Raw genomic sequence first — 19,424 nt, forward strand, 5'->3', positions numbered from 1 at the left:
CGGTGATGGGGGCTGTGATGTGGAGGAAGCCAACCAGTCATTTGATAGATAAAAGGTAGCCACGATATCATTGGTTAAGATGGCTGGTAGACGATCGGTTTGGGAATGTGGACTTGTTGGCTGGGGGGCCAGGGGTTACTTAGCTGTTCCAAGCAAAGCACGAAGAAAATTAAAATACCTAAAATACCTATATTCATTCTCAGAGAGGGCAGTTGCGGCCAAGTCGGATAGGTATTTTCATGTAAGACTATCCCCCATTTCCAATGAATCCAGGAAGTCGCGGGCTACATATGTAGTAGGTACCTCTTTTACCTTATATAAGTACCTAAGGTACTACCTAAGGTAGACATATATACCTGTAATACCAGGTACCTATATAGTGAGGGAGGACCTGAGCATCTCAAATTTTCTGAGTACAGCAGCCTTGTGCTCGGTGTTTCCGGTTTCACTAAATTCAATGGTAGGTTAGGTACCTCTATGTACTTGGCTATTAGCAATGTGCACCATCGCTCACCTTGGGAATTGGACAGATACTTACGCCATTAGATGCATAGCTCCTCTATGTATGTAGGATATTGTAACTGTAGTCTAGAATCTAGATCTTTCTTGACGGCCTTGACGGGGCTATTAGACACCCCACACCAGCAATGATAGCAATGGTGTGTGGTGTAAGATAAGACGCCGAGGCCTATTCAAGCCATTTAGGCCACTTGAGTCGGGGACTATCCAACCCCTCCTTATCCCTTCTTAAAAAGAAAGACGAACTGCTCCATGACGTTCGGAATACTGCCGAGAGTCGCAATGAGCTTCGACAGGGCCTCGGCTATCATGATGCAATGAGCGGTATGAGAAGCCAGGGGTATCCCCATGGTTCCACAGTAAAAGCAGAATCCCTTTTGTTTTTGAAGGGCCCGGAGGGCTCAGAAGTGCCAAAGGGAAAAAAGGCTGGCAGTAACCGCCTAGTTACTAGGGTAAGGGAGTCCCTGAGTAAACCATCATGACTAAATGCCATCTACCTGATACCATAGCGACATACATAGTATGGAAAAGCAAGAATAATGAGATGATAACCTGAAGTTGAAGCTGGAAAGATGTGATGGATAGAGAGGTTAGGCAAGGTCCGAAGTACAAATTTAGGTACAAATTTAGTGCTATACCTAGCGGAAAGTTAAATCTTGCCAATGAAACCCGCTAAACTTAATAGAGTATAACTGTCGGTGCAACTACGTCTTGATCTTGACGTCTTTACATCTTTGAAGTCTTTTACGGCAGTAACAACGCAACTGCAACTGCAACTGCAAGCTTTTTACTACCCTTAAATTTTACAGAGACTCGTAATTGCATCTTCGCCCTTTTCCTACCTATCTTAGAATATTCGATCGTCCGTAGGAGTCGTAGACAAAAAAAAAAAATCTGTATTCATGAAAAGCTATTGGTTACCCCCCGGACCCAAACGTCCGTTGTTGTCTCAGTCAAGATCCGCACTCTAAAAAAATCCTTTACCATGTCTTGTCTCATTCTCAATCTCAAATATCGAACGTTTTCTTTTCTTTTTTCACCTCAGCTTCTCTATGGATGTTGAAAGCTCTAATGCGATTGGAGTGATCAAATATCTCTACTGCTTTTTAGATATCATGTACCTAACGTAGGTGCAAAAAAATCCAGGGACTCGAGAAACCCCCTTCATGTCGGATCCCGCGCGTACGTAGGCGGATAGGCTGTACCTCATGACATCGCAATCTTCCGTCTGTACGGTGGGCCACGGAGGAGGCGCAAATTACAGGAAGATCATTTAAGCTCCGAGCCCTGTATCGGGAACTAGCAGATGCCTCCTTAGACTTCTTTCCCCTTATGCCATCTCATTGGAAGGCGGATGCGCCCTCTGAGGCAATTGGAGAACGTCCCGGCCGATTGGGTCACTTCAAGGTGAGTCCGCATGCACGAACCACCATCTACATTGTCACATGAAGAGGGCCTAATATGAACCAATCACTTGGATCTCATCGAACCCCTTACTGCAATCAAGGCTGTGCATATGCAAGTCGGGGTTGATTCACAATACCTAGCAGCCTAGCTCATGGTCTACTGCATCGTCAGGAACCGTTCTTACTATTGTCGGGATCTAGTCCGTGCAGACAGATCCGGCCGATTTGCATGCTGCATTAAGCCTGACATTGCTTATTTAGACGGACGGTCTTTTTAGTCAGAGTCGATATGTCATACCAGACGTAATGTACGATCTTTTAGGGGCGTATGGTTCATTAGCCACAGGAAGCCCAGATCCTCATTCTGCTTGATCACATCGGAAATCTAGCTAGGCAGTCATCTGCTAGGATGCCACCACTAAATCGCTAGCTATACTTCTGCTACTTAGTATCAATGGCTTTACTGAAGGCCTCGTCCGGGTACGACGCTAGGCTTCGATATGAAGCAAATAGCCTATTTTACCAGGACCAAACAACCTAGTCAGACGCTAAGAATCACTAACTTACGGATGAGGGACAACAAGCTACCACGGCTCTCATACGTCGTACATCTCCGGGTTTTATGTCTCGGTGCACGGTAACATGCTTTCAGGAACCAATGAGTCTCGAATGGAAGCGAAAGGCCCGACCGACCGACTTGTTTAATTCAGTATACGAAAGGTTCACATTCGATAGATCATAATCGTCCTCCCACTAAGTTCGTCTCAAAATCTACCTTGTATGTACCATTCCCTGATGGTTGTGCTGATATACTGCGACCTGAAAGTTAACTCGGGGTATTGCATCGACCTTACCATTCAGTTAGTTCTTAGCTTAAGGTTATTGAATCGAACTTTACGACGAATAGCTTCCTGTGCGGTAGGTTGAGGTACACATACCTACATAAGAAGATCACGATGGCTGGTGTTCTACAATGACCCCGTGTCCTCCATGTGCCTTGGCTCTTGCTGGTTCCTTCGCAGAATATATATTCTATATTGCTTCTTCTTGCCCAAAGTCGAGACCGTGTACGCACCAAACATGCGTACGAGTTCAGTGCGTCCGGATAGTATGGTTTCGCAATCCACAGCAGAAACATGTGGGTGTCAACGAATCTCCGAAATTCGAAGCTGTCACGAAGTACACAGACACGACAGGTTGTAGAACTTGGCTAGATTTGAAGTTCTGAAAATTGAGTGTCACAAATCTCGAGAGCCGGTCTCACTGTAACCCAATCCACATTTCGTGGTAGCCCAAGCAGAAAGACAAACTCGCTCGCCAGGATTTGTTCTGGCTAAATATATGTGTGGTCGCTGACGGTATTTCAGTGTGGTCTTCAACCTGTGTTGAGAATCATGGAGATCCCGTCGTATCTCGCACGATTTATGAGCCTCGCAAGTAAGGTTGTTACGCAGGATGTGACATATGTCCCGAGTTATAAAGTATAAGCACACCTCATTCGGATGTTTATCTGATTCATTCATTATTTCCATGAGGCAAGAGATCGTATATCATGTTCATGCGTAGGTACTCATTGGATCTCTACTAGAAACAGTATATGTACAAGTGAATATTTCGTAGAAGTGCACCAAATGAGCTCATGCGTCCTATATTCCGCTGACGATAAAGCATTTTGCGCTTAGTTAAAAGTTTTAGATGCAGTAGTCGAATGCAGTGGCATCGGTTATCCACCATCTTCATACTAGAACATATCTCGGCTCACAGTCGCGGCTGTGTTGTCGGTCCTGGACTACGGCTGGTTCTAACTGCACCTAATCAGCACCGATATGAAACACGATAGAGGAGAGTGGACAGTCAGCTTGTGCTGTAATATCTACTTACTCTTGCTTTGGAGTAGGCTCCCCGATCACATTCAAGAACGCCGTGTGAACCTCGTCCGTCAGATCGCTAGCCTGTAGACTCCTACCCTTCTTCTCAAAGGCTAGGCGGGAACATTCCTATCGAAAAACAAAGTCAGCAATCAAGACTCGAGTAACATCGTGTCTTTCCATTCTATCTTTTTTTCGAAAGAAAAAAAACTCACCCTCGTAATAGCCGCGCCTCCGAAAGCAGCCAACCCAAGCGTCTCCCCCTCGCTCAGACTCCCGCCGTGATCCCAGATCTTATCGAGGTAAGCCTTGCGCCAGGCCAGGAACGTCGCGATGCTCCCCGTCAGGGTGTCTCCCTGGCCGCCGCTGCGCTTATACCCGCCTCTCAGGTCGACCGTGAGCGTCGTCTCGCCGTTGCTGATGAAGTCCTTCCCGCCCTTCTGCACGATCGTCACCCCGCCGAGCGCGCGCGACAGCGCCTCGACCTGGTCCGGCGAATCCGCCCCGCTACTGCCGGCCCCTTCGTCCTCTCTCTTGATGCCTTTCCACAGCCTGCCGAACTCGACTACGTTGGGCGTGAGCACAACCTCCCGCCACCCCATCACCAGCTCCGGCGTCTTGAGCACGAGCGCCAGCGCGTCCGCGTCCAGCACCACGGGCATCCGGCGCTCGCGCGCGGCGGCGAGCACCTTCGCGCACGTCTCGTGCATCAGCGGGTCCCGCCCCAACCCGGGGCCTACGACCAGCACGTGCAGCCGCGGCAGCATGTCGATGATCCTGCTGGAGACTTGGGAAGCGTCCGTGTCCGCGGGGTTATGGGACTTGGGGTCGGAGCCGGGCGGAGGGGACTGTCGCATGAGCGGGTGCACCATCAGGTTCGGGCTGTAGGTCTTGATCACGGCGGCGGCGCCGGGCGTGCATATGACGTGGGACTATGAACAGGGGAGAGAGGGTATCTCGAGTTAGCTTGACATACGCTCTTTTTTTGTTCTGGAAAGAAAGAAGGAAAGAAAGCTCAGAATCGAACTTATGCATAGATCAAGGAACCAATAACCTCCACGTACCATATCACATCCCAGGCGAGCACTCGCCATGGCAGAGAAATACGGCGCGCCCGTATAGTCCTCGCTACCTCCAATCACAGCGATGCGGCCCAACTGTCCTATAGCAGCGCATGGTAACAACGATCAGCTTCAAAGTTCCCTTAGCTTAGGTCAGGTAGGAGGTAGCTATCGGAGAGCTTGCGCCATATCGTACATACCTTTGTGAAACTTCTCCAGCATCGGCGGTACCAGCTGCCGCACCTTACCCAGTACTTCGCGCGTGGCCGGGGACATCTTCTTCTCGACGGTCTCGGAGCTCATGTTTCTTTTCTGCGGCACGGCGGCGGGGAGGAGAAGAAAAGGCTTGACGGAAACTTGTTGTTCGTTTCGTTTTGATCACCTAAATCGCGGGGGCTTGCTACGTGCGAATATACAAATTATGAAGACAATTACTGCGGATGTTGAATGCAAACAAATAGAGCGAAGGAAAGAAGACGTTGCATAAAATTGTTGTTGTAGGTAGTATTTTTATCTGCAAGTCGGCAGGTCGGTTGGAGAATTACATATTACATGTCCTAATAATTGTGCTATGATCAAACTACAACGATCGACATGGAACCTATGATGTCACCAAGGGCCACCTCGGGAACTCTAGCTTATTGTAACCTTGGAATTCTAGGCTTACTTACCTCTGGTCTGGGATATTTCTCGTCGTGGACGAGAAAAAGAGAACAGAAAACAAAAATAACAAGCTTAAAAACAAGTCGCAGGAACAAAGGAATCGAGTGCTTTTTGAGTTTTTGGCTCTATTTTACAGGGGTTGGAAGTTGGATTAATTCCACCTCTAACCCATATCCTCACTAATCGGCACCCTTGGCTAATGTACCTCTCTAACGAAAACATGATCCGCCATCAAAGGCCCTTAAGGTATAGACACTTCTCCCTCTCGCTTAACCTCTCATATGATTCATTGATCCATCTAAGCGAGGAAGCTCTTGGTGAAGCTGGAGACGACGTCTCTTAATCTTTGCTCGAGGTCCTTGCTGAGAGCACCTTCCTTGTCGATGGTAGCGAGCAGGTCAGACTCGTTCGTCTTCAGGTAAGCCAGGAAGTCGGCTTCCCACTGTAGGACCCTGTTGACGGGTACTTGGTCGAGGTAACCGTTGACACCGGCGAAGATGAGGGGAACCATCTCGTTAACGGCCATGGGAGAGTATTGCTTCTGCTTGAGAAGCTCGGTCAACTGCACATAGACATATTAGTTCTATTCCGTAGCAAATACAACAATTTTCAAATACTTACTCGTTCACCACGGCTGAGGGTCTGCTTGGTAGCGGCATCCAGATCGGAACCGAACTGGGCGAAAGCGGCAACTTCACGGTACTGGGCCAAGAAGAGCTTGAGCGAACCAGCGACTTGCTTCATAGCCTTAAGCTGGGCAGCGGAACCGACACGGGACACAGACAGACCGACGTTGATGGCAGGTCGCACACCCTTGTAGAAAAGTTCAGCCTCCAAGAAGATCTGACCGTCGGTAATGGAAATGACGTTGGTAGGAATGTAGGCAGACACATCACCACCCTGGGTCTCAATGATGGGCAGAGCAGTCATGGAACCACCACCGTGCTTGTTGTTCATCTTGGCAGCACGCTCCAACAGACGGGAGTGGAGGTAGAAAACGTCACCGGGGTAAGCCTCACGTCCGGGGGGACGACGAAGGAGAAGAGACATTTGACGGTAAGCGACGGCCTGCTTGGACAGATCGTCGTAGATAACGAGGGAGTGCTTGCCGTTGTCACGGAACCACTCGCCGATGGAAGCACCGGTGAAAGGAGCAATATACTGCAGAGGAGCAGCCTCGGAAGCAGTGGCGGCGACGATGATAGAGTACTTCATGGCGTCGTTCTCCTCAAGGGTCTTGACGAGCTGGGCAACAGTGGATCGCTTCTGACCGACGGCAACGTAGACACAGTAGAGCTTCTTGGTCTCGTCATTGGAGGTGTTCCATCGCTTCTGGTTGAGCATGGCATCGAGGGCGACGGCAGTCTTTCCGGTCTGACGGTCACCAATGATCAACTCACGCTGACCACGGCCAATAGGCACCATGGCATCGACAGACTTAAGACCGGTCTGGACGGGCTGGTTGACGGATTGACGGGGCAGGATACCAGGGGCCTTGAGCTGAGCACGGCGCCTCTCCTTGGTGTTGATGGGGCCCTTGCCGTCGATAGGGTTACCTAGAGCGTCGACAACACGTCCAAGCAGTTCGGGGCCGACAGGGACATCGACCTATAGGGGTGGTTAAATCATCTTATCCAATCACTCAAATTGCATCATGAAAATACTTACGATTTGTCCGGTACGCTTGACGGTCTCACCCTCCTTGACGAGACGGTCAGAACCGAAAAGCACAACACCGACTTGTCCAGCTTCCAAGTTCATGCACATTCCCTTCACGCCGGAAGCGAACCTATCCAATGGTCAATCGTAATGCCTTCCATCCGGTAACTAATGAAAACACCTACTCGACAAGCTCTTCGGCCTGGACGTTGGTCATACCGTGCACACGCGCGATACCATCACTGTGAGAACCGTTAAGTTAGTAAACATGATCCATTGGCTTAAAATTATGTAGTAAAAATATTTCGGCAATGGCGACGACATGATAGGAACAGCTCGCGGGCGTAATGTGGTGATGTAGGGACTGGTTTGCGGCGGGTTGAAAAATCTCGCTTCAAAGGCTCCACACGTACCCGACGGAGAGGACACGGCCAGTCTCAGCTAAGCTAGATTCCTCTGATACACCACGAATTCTCTGCTCAAGGATGGAAGAGACCTCTGTGGGGGAAGGCTTCGCATCGGCGGCGTAAGATCGGGCCTGAATGTTGAAGGCGGCGGGTGCGGCATTTCGTGCCTGTAAAAAACAGCCCCGGTCAAAGTTAGCCGACAGTCCGAAAATGTCATCGTGGGTGAGTGGATGAGCGAGAGTTATGCCGCAGCTATATGGTGGGAAGCTTTTACAAGCTCTATAATCGCCCTCAATACTCTTGGTGGATATTATGGAAAGCTTTTATAAAGCTTTATATATGCTCTAGGTATGCATTGAGCTTGATCGCATATATTTTCGGATTGAATTGGGTTGGGATGTGGACTCGACAAAGACCGGGATTTTTTTTAAAGAAAAAAACCTACCGCAACGACTCTACCGGAAGCAGAGATTGCGCTCACGGCGCGCGTGGACTGTCTGAGGGCGTTCCGGAACATATTAGAGAGGTATATCTAAGTTCCTCCGAAATAAGAAAAGGAAAAACCAATTGCAAATCGGATTGCAATTGAGAGGGAGAGGAGATTAAGGAGGACGGGTGTTGATATTGAGGTTTTGCAAAATGGAGACTTTTTCGAGAGGGAGTGCAAGAACTGGGTGAGGCGCTAGAAAACGAAGTGGCCGAGAAAAAATAAGCACGGACCATGTGAGCTAGACCCGAAAGGTCCCGGGCCAAAGTTGTGTGTGGTTGTGTGGGAAAAGGAAGGACGAGAGGGAAAGCTAAGCTTAACGTGGTCCGTGCTTTACATCTTTCTCCCCCACCTACCCACATTCCCACCTTGGAGCTATTACGGATTAATGGTTACACAGACACAAACACAAACTACGACCATTACCTTCTTTTTTCCCATCTCAATTGAATCTCGACTTTTCATAGCAAGTTCATAAATTTTACATTAATAGCGCCAATTACAACCTTCTGTTAATTCTTCGTTATGAAAGCCTATAGTTATCGTGATGATTGCCCAACTCTCTCATACATCACTCTATATACAAAATAACTCATGTGCGGCTAATAATATCCAAAGAATGAATAAAACCGTCGGAGCTTAGAAGACGAGGAAAAATGAAAATGAAAAAAACACCTTTGAATCATAATAGGCCTCAAAGTCAAGACCACGATAAAAACAAGCACCATAAAGAGAATTTAGCATTCCAAATGCAATGATTATTGGGTGACCACCAGACAATTCGAATTGAGACTCAGTTCAGGCCATCGGTGAGCCTTTCTTGCACTCTACAACACCCACTAAAAAATGATCAGCTATCCAAGTCTGCGTATACCAATGCTATATATAAGTAAAGCTGAGGCGATAAAAAATATCCTCATATGAGGTAGGTATATAAAATACTCACTGGTGGTATTCTCTTGTTTGTGGACTGTAACCAAGATTAGACCAGCCTGGTTGGCAAGCTTCTCAAACTGCTGCTCTGACCGTACCCGAGCAGCCATAGTCAACATAGTCAAGTCTATGCTAGCAACGAATCGATGAGGGGGGTCTGTCATGATTTGCTCGTTGATCAGAACTCTTGCCTCCGGTTCGTCATCCGGAAGCGAGTCAGCTAGTATACGCAGTATATTAACACATACTTCGTCGTTGTAATTGTGGAGGCAGCGCCGAATGAGATACACAAGAGCACCTGTATTCGTCGTCGTTAGCATACCTATCCACAAGCAGTCCATAGGCACCGAGGGAGGGAAATCCTTGCCCTTAACTGGTTGTTCTTTATGGAAATCTGTTGGAACTTTCGTTACGTATTTCATGATCGTGTCATTTTCGTGCTCTTTCTTGACATTAAGGATCATTTCTGCGCGGTCCTCAACTACGCACCGGCTTGGTGGTATACCAGGGAACTTGGTTAAATGTACGCGGAGTGCGTGCCCATAACTACCTCCGACATCGACAATCAAAGGCCTCTCCGAATTTGTGACTGCGTATTTCGCAACCCATTCGAAATCATAAGCGCCAGTATATGGCCATGCGTAAGTAGGCATGGCTTGCATGGCATGTCCAAACTGTTCGATATGCTCTGTGCCCCGTTGCGCTACCAATTCCCAAGGGTCCAATTGGCCATCACCACTAAGGCCGAAGCTCAGGGGTAGCGTTTTATCAACGGGTTCGCGGGGACCATACTTTTCGAAGAATTCCGGCAGTTTGGCGAGTCCGGGCTGGCAGTCGTCCCAGAGCATAGCGAACCAGCAACCTTCGCGATCGCCGCTCTTGAATAATGGCGATAAGCGTGAGTGCGCAACGCTGTTGGGCATCGGCGACACAAGCATACCGGTGGAGACAAGCATTTGACCCAGCCGGACTAAGAAGTCAGTCTACGCCGAAATAACATACCCCTTATGGTGAGACAACGTACAAACCAGGGCCTCTTGAGCTCCGATCAGCCCTGCCAGCTCTCTATATGAGACACTGCCTCCCAGAGGAATCTTGTCGAAGAACCCCCACTTCATAAACATGCGAATAGCAGCACATTCCCCGAGCTGTTCAAGTTGTCATTATATTATTATTATAGAGAGTACGTCTTAATGCAGACATACTGCGACGGTTTGCTCAGCAGCCCACTCCTCGGGGTCTATCAGTTCATCTACCAATCTTCTCGCGATTCCCGTCGCCTCTCGCCTAATGGCAATTCCATCGCTGTTAGTGGTACATAATTCCCGAATATGTTCTGAGAGCTTCTTGGACAGCTCCTCCAAGACATCGAGCGACGGGTTCGACATGGTTCTAAAGATCTGTTAGGTAGAGGTTGATGCCCTTGATAAATATTGTATACAGAGTGAGTTTCGTAGCAACGCTTGGTCTTCTATCGTCTTACGAGGGAGCTGGCTGACTTTATATAGCCAGTAAGCGATGCGGGGGCGATTGACATATCACTGCACAGGATGCTGCCGAGACTTGATTCGTCAAATAGTGCTACCTACTACAATGTTGTCGGTTGTAAGCATCGCCACCCGGGCGTTGGCATAAGCGCCTATCGGCGATAGTCAAGGGATTTCTCAGGTACAACCCCTTGCGCCAAAAGCGTACCTCCTGTTGGCACAATTGCTATTACAGTCTATCTGACTAGGTTAGGTAGGTAGATACTTAAGGCTATGTACCTCCTACCTAACCTAATCTTACAAAGACGTGATATGGGGTGATATAAAGGTCTTTGCTATTAGAAGCGTTGTTGAACTGTTTTGTTTTCACATAGTTGCCATAGTTGAACAAACAAAACCATATATCTTGATATTGTGATTTAAAATTGTACCTATAATTTAGGTAATCTTGCAGATAACCAGGATAGAATACATGTATTATATTTGGAATTGTTCAAGAGGTAGACAAAGCCGCAATAAGGAATTGTTCATGTGTAGCTTCATAATACAAAAGCAATAATGAGCAAGCATTCAATTAATGCCAACTAGTATATATAACCGTATATTCGTTCGGTGTCGTATAGTAAGGTATTGGGAATCTCCTCTTGCGTTTTAATTGTAAATTGCAATTCGTATAACACTAGCATCTACTGCCCAATATGTCCGTTGCGAAATCTTACCCGTATCATCACGAAGGGGTTTTTATCCCATATCTCGAGTACGGAGACGGCCACGACACGCATGAATGGATGCTGGATCAAAGAACCCTTAAACAAGGGTTGATATTGATTGCTGCGATTAAAATATCTAAGGTGTTCCTTGTCCAATCTCAAGGATTAAAGGAAGTTCTCATTTGTAAAATCTTAGGTGGTAGAAGCCACCGGATCCCCCAAGAGATCCGGATATCAACAGCAGACGATGCGCCGAACTGCGTCCTACCGAGGCCTCGCATAGTTGGAGGAGAGGAAAGGATATGGTTTAACGAAATGGTGGCTTACCAACGGGTGACAGCAGGGAGAAGAACTGCTTACTCTGCGTATTTTAGGTAATATCTATCCCAAACATCTCTTGGAACTCAGCTTGTTCGTACCATTCCACTAACACTTTAAAATAGATACTGCAACGGTGGAACACTGGAAAAATTGTTGGCAAGATACCATGAGCGCCTTGTGCCGGTACCAGAACATTTCATTTGGGTAAGTACAGGTAACCTGGCTTATTCGTCAATGCTTGTTTAATATCATGTCACCTATAGTTTGATCAAATTCTATAGTGAGGAATATGAAAGGAAAAAGAAAGAAAAAAAGAGCTAACTTCTAGAATATAGCACGTCGCTCTGAGGCTGATCGAAGCGATCCGGTACTTTCAATACGGTGTAGAGCCAGGCACCGACATAGAACCAGACAATTGGACATGTAAGTTCTTTGGGCACCTCCTATTCAAATTTACATATTCGAGCGATCCTATCGACTAACCCATACATCTGTAGACATTACACACCGCGATATGTATATGAATAATATATTTGTCCACTACCTCCCTCCTCCAAAAGGCCCTCGGCCGAAAATCGGTCTAAAGACCAACGCCTTTCCCGAAAGTAAGTCATTCCCCTTCTTAATTACCTGGGACCTATCCATACTTCGGAACTGTTTATTCGAAGATAATCCCCCCTACTATAACTACACATGCACGACGTTGAAAAACAAGAAGAATAAAGAGAACAAGGAAAAGTGCTAATTATCGCGATTGTAGTTGTCGTGGGCGACTTTGGAGAGTCAGCTATGGAAAATTATGATGATGACTGGGTAACGCAGGGCGTTTTCAACATTGCGCCTAATGAATGGGAAGATATGGTACGTACCAAATTCCGATGGCTTCAAAGCTTTGAATATCTTCATTTACGATAGCTAACTTGTAGTAGTAGGTATTTTTGTTCTGCTGGCCTCTATTTGGAGAGTTCCAATCCCCCCTGAATTTCCTATAAATTCGAGAATTCTCTAAAAGCTAACCAGCATGTTAGATATTCTATGGGAGAGACCCTTCTACAGTTGGCTCAAGCACACATAAATAATCGAGAAGATCCCGCTCTTGTTGACAGGCCAATGGCCCACCCTGTACGGACGGTAAACAATTTCATAGTGGCTCCCCACGCTCGTTATTCAGACGAACTCATCCATATGCTTGAAAGATTTGAATATCCTGGCTATGACAATTACGATTTGGTAGATGATGATATTCTGGACGATGACGGCATAACAAGGCCTCGCTACTATTGGCTTCCTCTATTTGGAGAGATCATGAGATGGCTGCCCGTAATCCGGAGAAAGGTCAAGCGACTTCAAGGCATTGAAAATATTCCACAGGGATATTACGAAGGTCTAGATGTTTCGTGGTCAAGGCCTCGCAGAATCATGCCATATGAGTAAGTTGAATTACCCTTATTCGTTGTTTAAAATGCTTGGCTATACTTGGGAAGGTTAATAAGAGAGTCTCCGACTTTTGCAACCGTCCCGGGGGTCTTGTGTCCCCTCTATAATGAAAGGATGGATAACTAACACTTAAATTATTTAAACAGTTATCTAAGGACAGCAATGGAAGAAGTGCATGTGGACCTTCGGAATCCGTAAGTAAAGTCCCTACTGCATTTTCCGAACAAGTGAAATTTGGAATTATTAACTTGAACCTTCACCAGAGACGACAACGACGACGACAATTTGAGCCCTAGTAGCGCGGACTCTTCATTTGTACCAAAAAGACCCCGAGCCGATACCCCTCCAAACCCGAACCCCTCGCTCACACAACTCGCAGGAATCGATAGTATGCAGGGTTACCATGTACAACCTTTGCTCTACAAGGTCCCGACCCTGGACCGCAATGCCATAGATCCTCCACCGGCCCCACTACCACCACCGCCTCCGGGAGGCGACTCGGGAGAGGAGTCCGGCGACGATGGCGACGATGACGATGATGGCGATGGTGGTTTGGACGACGGCGGTCTTGAGCCAGACCAGGATGACTCCGGCAACTATGTACCACCTAGAAATCTGAGAGTACCACCTAGAGCTCCGAGAGCACCTAGAAGGGTGAGAGCCCATTAAGGAGCTGAGGCCATCCTATATGTTTCGCACGGGGGTTAACTATGTTGCGTACCTACCTTAGGTACTTAGTTTAGTTGTTGTTTACACCTGCGGGCTTTTAGAAGTTCTTAATCAAGTTCTGATACAGGTAGGTACTGATTTAATATTTTATATAATACTGACTTTATCTTGCCTATCCTAACGATTTAAGTTTCAGGTTGATTTATGATTGCCGCACGAGTTCTGCTATATTCATTATACATTCAAGTAACTGTACTAGTCAAGCGTGTATCATGATTTTGGTCTGGTTTAGTGTCTTGCTGTAGCAGGAGGTGAAAAGGGGGAAAAGGAGAACTTTGTGGCACACCCGTTAGGAATCTCACTTGAGACTCCTTGGGAACAAAAGAGATGTTTGTATATAGCTTTGGCTTCAAAGCTATCTTATCTCAGTTAGAGTTCCTCGCAGAACAACAAATTTGTTTTCTAATGCTCTAAGCTTAGGACGTGACAACACGAAGGTGGACTTGGCTAAACGCATGCGACCTTTCACTTTACCTTAGGTACTTAAATTCTGTACTCATTATTACAACGTGTAACTTACATTGCATGTTAGGTAATTACTGTGCAGCATCATCTCAATAGGCTTTTTGCAAAGACGTTGCTTTTCGACCTTGGGTAGTAAAACGCGCACATCTCTCTTCCCTACCTAACCTACCAGGTAAATAGGAGTATTGGAGACGAAGGGGCGCCTACACTCGATAAATGTATCGTATAGGGTAACTCATGATCTATATCTGTCTAAAACTACCTAAGGGCAGGGTATAAAGCAACTACCTGAACGCAATGCAGTCAAAATAGAAGACCTTCGCAGTAGATTGATCATTACCATTCCCTCAATTCACCCCCTGGACCGGAGAAGTTTGGGCTCACCCACGCTTTTGTATCCCTTGACAAGGTCCGTACCTGTACCTCGTCAATATCAATACCAAGGCCCGGTCCGCTCATTAAGTCGATATAACCATCAGTGACCCTCCAAACCTCGGGATTTAGCGTGTAGCTCGTCAGATCCTGTCCACCGACGTTGTAGTGAATACCGAGGCTCATCTCTTGGATGACGAAGTTCGGGGTTGCAGCGTCAACTTGGATATTAGCTGCCAGCGCGATAGGCCCTAAAGGGCAATGCGGTGCCAGTGCAACATCATACGTCTCGCAGGCAGCTGCAATTCTGCGCATCTCGGATATCCCTCCAACGTGGCAGATATCAGGCTGCAATATGTCAACACACCCAGCTTCCAAGAACGGTCTTACGTCCCATCTGTTGTGTAGCCGCTCGCCAAGCGCGATAGGACAGTGCGTACGGGCAGCGATATCTTTAATACCCCCGATGTTCTCAGACAGCAAGGGCTCCTCGATGAAAAGGGGGTTGTAAGGTTCCAGCTTGGAAACTAATTGCTTTGCCATCGGCTTGTGGATTCGTCCATGGAAATCGACCCCCACGTCGAGGCCTAAAGCCTTCACTATTTTAACACGTTCCACGCATTCTTCGAGTTTCCGAGGAGAGTCTAGCCATCCTAGGTCCTCGGTGCCGTTCATCTTGACGGCGTTAAAACCTTGTGCTTTTCGGACGTTTCTAAATACATGAAGTTAGATAGAGAAACAATCCAAGAGTAGGGGAGTGATACATACGCTTGCGTCTCTACGTCACTCGGGCGGTCACCCCCTATCCATGCGTATACGCGGAGTTTATCTCGGACTTTGCCACCCAGCAGCTGATGTATTGGAACGTTTAGTCTCCGAGCTAGAGATTATTTAGCGCCCCCTAAATCCTTAAAAGCATTCCTGAAGCATTCGTACCTTTCAAATCCCACAGTGCAATGTCTATCCCGCTCAAGGCACTCATGAGAACGGGTCCTCCTCGGTAAAAACCTCCGCGATACGACAGCTGCCATATATGCTCAATATCGCTTAGCTTCTTGTTAGCAACTTCGACAACACTAAAATCTCAAAACGGCGATTTTCACAAAAACTCACTCTGCCTCGTATCCTACATATTTTTCCGCCCAAGCATCTAGACAACCTTCCACGGCTTGCGTATGGCCTTCCAAGGAAGCTTCACCCCAACCGTAGCAGCCGGTGTCGTCCACGATCTTGACGAACAGCCACCGCGGTGGGAGGCGGAAATACTCGATTTTGGTTATCCTCCCCATTCTCCTTGGCAGAAGAAGAAGTTCCCGTGTCCGGCCCTCGAGCTAGCTATAACAGAAAAAGAAAATTATTAAAACAAAAAAAAAGACCAAAAAAATTAAAGCCCGCTCTTCGCTAGTATACCTAAACGTACCTACCTATTAACGGGTGAGGGGTTATAAAAAGATACTGTACCCTCCTTCGATGGGGCTTTACCCGGGGTCGACCTCTGTGGGGGGGGGGGGGGGGGGGTTGGCGGTCCAATGGCCTACTCGCCCACACTAGAGGCATTTGCCTAACTTGTCGCAAATATGGCCTGATTGTAGATCGCGGGCTCTGGAGAACCCACTTGGGCAGGTTGCTAGTTAAAGCCTAAGGCACTAAAACATGATTTTTTAAAAAATAAAGGCGGTAGTTATAAAGCTAAGATTGGGCTAAAAAAGAGAAACTAAATTATAGGTAATGTTGACCTGTTGGAACTTGGCTCGGCGGTGCGCTAGCGGTATAGGTGTTGCTCAAGCAAACAGATTTGATATCTATCATCGGTCTTATGTCTTTAGAGAGGAAGCAAGGAGATGTGATTTTCAAGGAGACTACCTATAGGAGGTACCTAAGATAAAGAACCCAGAAGTAGATAGGATTATCAGGATTCTAGATGAGACATCTAGAACAAAGAGAGGTATGCTCAGTAGGGGGTACTTACCGTATAGCTGCACGCTTCCGTAGAGGTAGGCTGGTAGGTTAGACACGTTTCGAGTTCCTCGCTGGATCAACGAAGTTGTTTCCTTACTGTTTGGTTCCACCTCGGGACAGGGGTAAACTGATGATCAGAAACCATAACAGCACTCCATAAGTGATTATAGACTAGAGCTTCTTAAAACGCTAAGAGATATGATCTTCAATATACATATAAATTCGAAACAGACGGATCATCCCGCCGTATCCTTGCATTCATCTTCATGAGAACATACCGCAACAACCAGGTGCATATAACAACTCCTACCGAGAAGCCAATAGATGCTGCCATGCCCGTAATAAATTTTGGCGCGTCCGAGTCGGGCCAAAGGTACTATATGAATAATCAGAAGTGCACTTTCGAATGTGTGGATAGTAAACTCTTTTGCATTAGTCAAAAAAGGAGTCAAAAGGGGGTAAGAAATTTATTACTGACAGGTGTGTAAACTGAAGCGACGTTTCCAAACATATTACACATGGCAATCACAACAGCTCTCTTTTCGTTTGACTGACCTAGGACTGAGCTCGCCCATCCTAAGAGAATATTACTTACACCGTAGGTAGCTCCCACAAAGAGCACTGTGGACGAATAAATTAGTCACAATTCTTTCACTAGAACAACGAAGGGAATACTCATAGTGCTACTCACTAATTCCCACGTATCGGGCGGCAGTATTAAGTGTTGCTATGCTGATGACGTATCCAACGATTCCAACTGCTTTTACAACCGTGATATGCCATGTTCGTTCGTCGAAGTGACCGCTGGACCAACAGAGAGCGATGGATACCAAAGCCCCAAGGATATAGGGAGGGCAAGTAAGAACGAGGGCTGTCGTCGTGTCCAAACCGAGATTCTTGACGACAGTTGGTAGGAAGCTCCGGAACCCATCACTAGAAATTTGAAGGTTCAATGTCAAACAGAATAGCCAGGTTTTGTAATCAAGCATAGCTTCTTTGCAGCCCTTCATAACACTTGTCGTACCTTCATGCTTGTCCGTGATGTCGTTAATAATACGGTCATAGGCAAGTTGTCGTTCTTCTGGAGTTAACCACCTGTTCTTTAGTGGGTTGTCCGGCAAGAAAAAGAACCCAACTATGGCAACTGCTGTGGATAGAGATCCCTGGATTATAAATAGCCTATAAAGATTAACATTTATGCAATTGTAGGAGCGAGATATTATCCATTACCATTGCCATCCGGCAAGGCCACAGACGCCTCCCATGCGAGCGAAAATAGGGGCAGATATCAATCCAGAAAAAGCACCGGCTGCTATGCTTGCAGTGAAGAAGATGGACATCCGCGCGGCGATCTCTCTTTTCGTGTAGAACATGCTCAACATATAAATCATCCCAGGGAAGAACTTCATATCTGATGAGCGACTAGGTAAAAAAGCCTCAACGGGTATCAGGAATTCTTACGGGTGCTTCAACAAGGCCGAGGATTAAGCGTGCGATCAACATCGACATATAGTCGCGCACTAGGAACGTGCATAACGTCGTGACGGACCATGCTGTCATAAAGCCTACATTATCAATGTTAGTATCTAATGTGTCGTGTCTATGTTAAGTACCTCTTTAGAAGGGTATCATACCTGCCATGAAGTACGACGGAGGAACTCGAGTTATGATCATGTTCGACGGGACTTGGACGAGGAAATAACCAACGTAGAACATCGATACACAGTTGTTATATTGGTATCCTTCCATATGTAACTGCTCCGCCAATCCATCGAGCTTGCCGTTCACTATCGCGGTGCGATCGAGGGAGCTTAAGAAGTACATCAACCAGGGGATGGGCTACCAGAAAACAATCAGCAATAGGTATAGCCAGAGAGATCATACGGCCGCTATTATCTTACAAGGATATACAAATCCAACTTCCTGACAAGTCTTTTTTCCAATGCATCGCCACTCGTATCATCTTGAGGCTGGTTTGTCTCCGGATCGGCTCTCTCGGATACCGCTTCATCTGTGACTTGCTCGATATTCTCGTGTGCTTTGCTTTTGCTATCTTTTGTGTTTGAGGAATATTCCATCATGCCAATACCTAATACGGATTGAGTCTACTTCCAGAAGTGGTAATGTTGGTTGACCCAGGAGCGCGGACTGCAAATCAGTTGTAGGTCTCACGACGGGCGTCGTGCCTCTTATACACAATCAAACATATCAGTCACTTAGGTGCTCATACCAGGTAGTATAAGCCATACATTGAAGCTTGGAAACCTACAATGCCTGTAGGAAAAGCGAGCCGAATCACCAGTTCAATCACTCCCTATCTCAGAAGTCACGACGGTATCTTCATCTAGACATGGTCCGTCAAACCCTGTCTCACAGCCAATAAACTTTTAAGCAGCGTGGATCGGACAGATTTGTTTAGATCGAACGGCCATGAAGTGTGTGAACACAGCATTTACCCTAATGCATTCTCATAATTTGAAGGACTATGCGCTCCATGCCGTCCACCTTTTTCGATGAGGAGAAGACACTCACCGGTATATTTCAGCGTCGTATACGTGACATCCAGACCGGATATCCCGATTGATAAAAGCTCATCGCGGAAGACCCCTTTTATACTCACCTAAAGTATCAGGATTCGGCTTAATTGTGAAGGACTACCTTACTCTTCCTCTGACCTATACGAACATCGCACGTGCCGCCGTGACACCAACAGTACAAGTCCCTCAAATGGAACCTTAGGTAGGAGGTAGGTAGGTACCTAAGGTAATAAATCGCTCAATATCACCAACAGTTTCGCAACATACGAAATGATGATCTTGGTCGGATTAGGCGATGGAAAAATGGCGTCGCTGGCGGGAAATTTCAGGAGGTAACCTGAAGTCTGTTAATATGCACAATACTGCTAAAGACACACTGGTGAGCTAAAAGTGTATTTCTTAAC

At 46.9% G+C, this 19,424-nt stretch overlaps 6 protein-coding genes across 6 annotated transcripts; 1 reads left to right on the forward strand and 5 right to left on the reverse strand.

Moving 5' to 3' along the window:
* Positions 1-3,456: 3,456 nt before the first annotated feature.
* F4812DRAFT_437497 (Ribokinase-like protein) lies at positions 3,457-5,366 on the reverse strand. The gene is made up of 5 exons (XM_047934928.1): positions 5,055-5,366; positions 4,858-4,955; positions 4,009-4,725; positions 3,807-3,922; positions 3,457-3,730 (listed from the first exon to the last, which is right to left on the reverse strand). Exons 1-5 carry the CDS (start codon positions 5,155-5,157, stop codon positions 3,727-3,729), a joined length of 1,038 nt encoding a protein of 345 aa, XP_047788078.1. The 5' UTR covers positions 5,158-5,366; the 3' UTR covers positions 3,457-3,726.
* Positions 5,367-5,445: 79 nt separating this feature from the next.
* On the reverse strand, positions 5,446-8,263 carry F4812DRAFT_437499 (P-loop containing nucleoside triphosphate hydrolase protein). Its single transcript, XM_047934929.1, has 6 exons — positions 8,029-8,263; positions 7,590-7,750; positions 7,362-7,418; positions 7,186-7,306; positions 6,139-7,125; positions 5,446-6,079 (listed from the first exon to the last, which is right to left on the reverse strand). Exons 1-6 carry the CDS (start codon positions 8,098-8,100, stop codon positions 5,816-5,818), a joined length of 1,662 nt encoding a protein of 553 aa, XP_047788079.1. The 5' UTR covers positions 8,101-8,263; the 3' UTR covers positions 5,446-5,815.
* Positions 8,264-8,527: 264 nt separating this feature from the next.
* F4812DRAFT_437502 (S-adenosyl-L-methionine-dependent methyltransferase) lies at positions 8,528-10,761 on the reverse strand. Its single transcript, XM_047934930.1, has 5 exons — positions 10,209-10,761; positions 10,028-10,151; positions 9,371-9,973; positions 9,017-9,301; positions 8,528-8,909 (listed from the first exon to the last, which is right to left on the reverse strand). Exons 1-5 carry the CDS (start codon positions 10,389-10,391, stop codon positions 8,869-8,871), a joined length of 1,236 nt encoding a protein of 411 aa, XP_047788080.1. The 5' UTR covers positions 10,392-10,761; the 3' UTR covers positions 8,528-8,868.
* A 427-nt stretch (positions 10,762-11,188) lies between these two features.
* F4812DRAFT_461455 (uncharacterized protein) lies at positions 11,189-13,627 on the forward strand (the record flags this gene model as incomplete). Its single annotated transcript, XM_047937867.1, has 9 exons — positions 11,189-11,565; positions 11,644-11,725; positions 11,857-11,944; positions 12,019-12,126; positions 12,282-12,382; positions 12,454-12,485; positions 12,550-12,951; positions 13,105-13,152; positions 13,222-13,627. 9 exons carry the CDS (start codon positions 11,189-11,191, stop codon positions 13,625-13,627), a joined length of 1,644 nt encoding a protein of 547 aa, XP_047788081.1.
* Positions 13,628-14,321: 694 nt separating this feature from the next.
* F4812DRAFT_437513 (enolase C-terminal domain-like protein) lies at positions 14,322-16,136 on the reverse strand. Its single transcript, XM_047934931.1, has 4 exons — positions 15,638-16,136; positions 15,461-15,570; positions 15,293-15,404; positions 14,322-15,236 (listed from the first exon to the last, which is right to left on the reverse strand). Exons 1-4 carry the CDS (start codon positions 15,811-15,813, stop codon positions 14,489-14,491), a joined length of 1,146 nt encoding a protein of 381 aa, XP_047788082.1. The 5' UTR covers positions 15,814-16,136; the 3' UTR covers positions 14,322-14,488.
* Positions 16,137-17,166: 1,030 nt separating this feature from the next.
* On the reverse strand, positions 17,167-18,561 carry F4812DRAFT_466199 (MFS transporter; the record flags this gene model as incomplete). Its single annotated transcript, XM_047938529.1, has 5 exons — positions 17,167-17,662; positions 17,714-17,886; positions 17,945-18,048; positions 18,118-18,322; positions 18,385-18,561. The coding sequence occupies 5 exons, from the start codon at positions 18,559-18,561 to the stop codon at positions 17,167-17,169; spliced, it is 1,155 nt and encodes a 384-aa protein (XP_047788083.1).
* Between the last annotated feature and the right edge of the window lie 863 nt (positions 18,562-19,424).

This window comes from Daldinia caldariorum (genome assembly GCF_022478825.1).
Source record: "Daldinia caldariorum strain CBS 122874 unplaced genomic scaffold F4812scaffold_14, whole genome shotgun sequence".
Taxonomy (NCBI): domain Eukaryota; kingdom Fungi; phylum Ascomycota; class Sordariomycetes; order Xylariales; family Hypoxylaceae; genus Daldinia; species Daldinia caldariorum.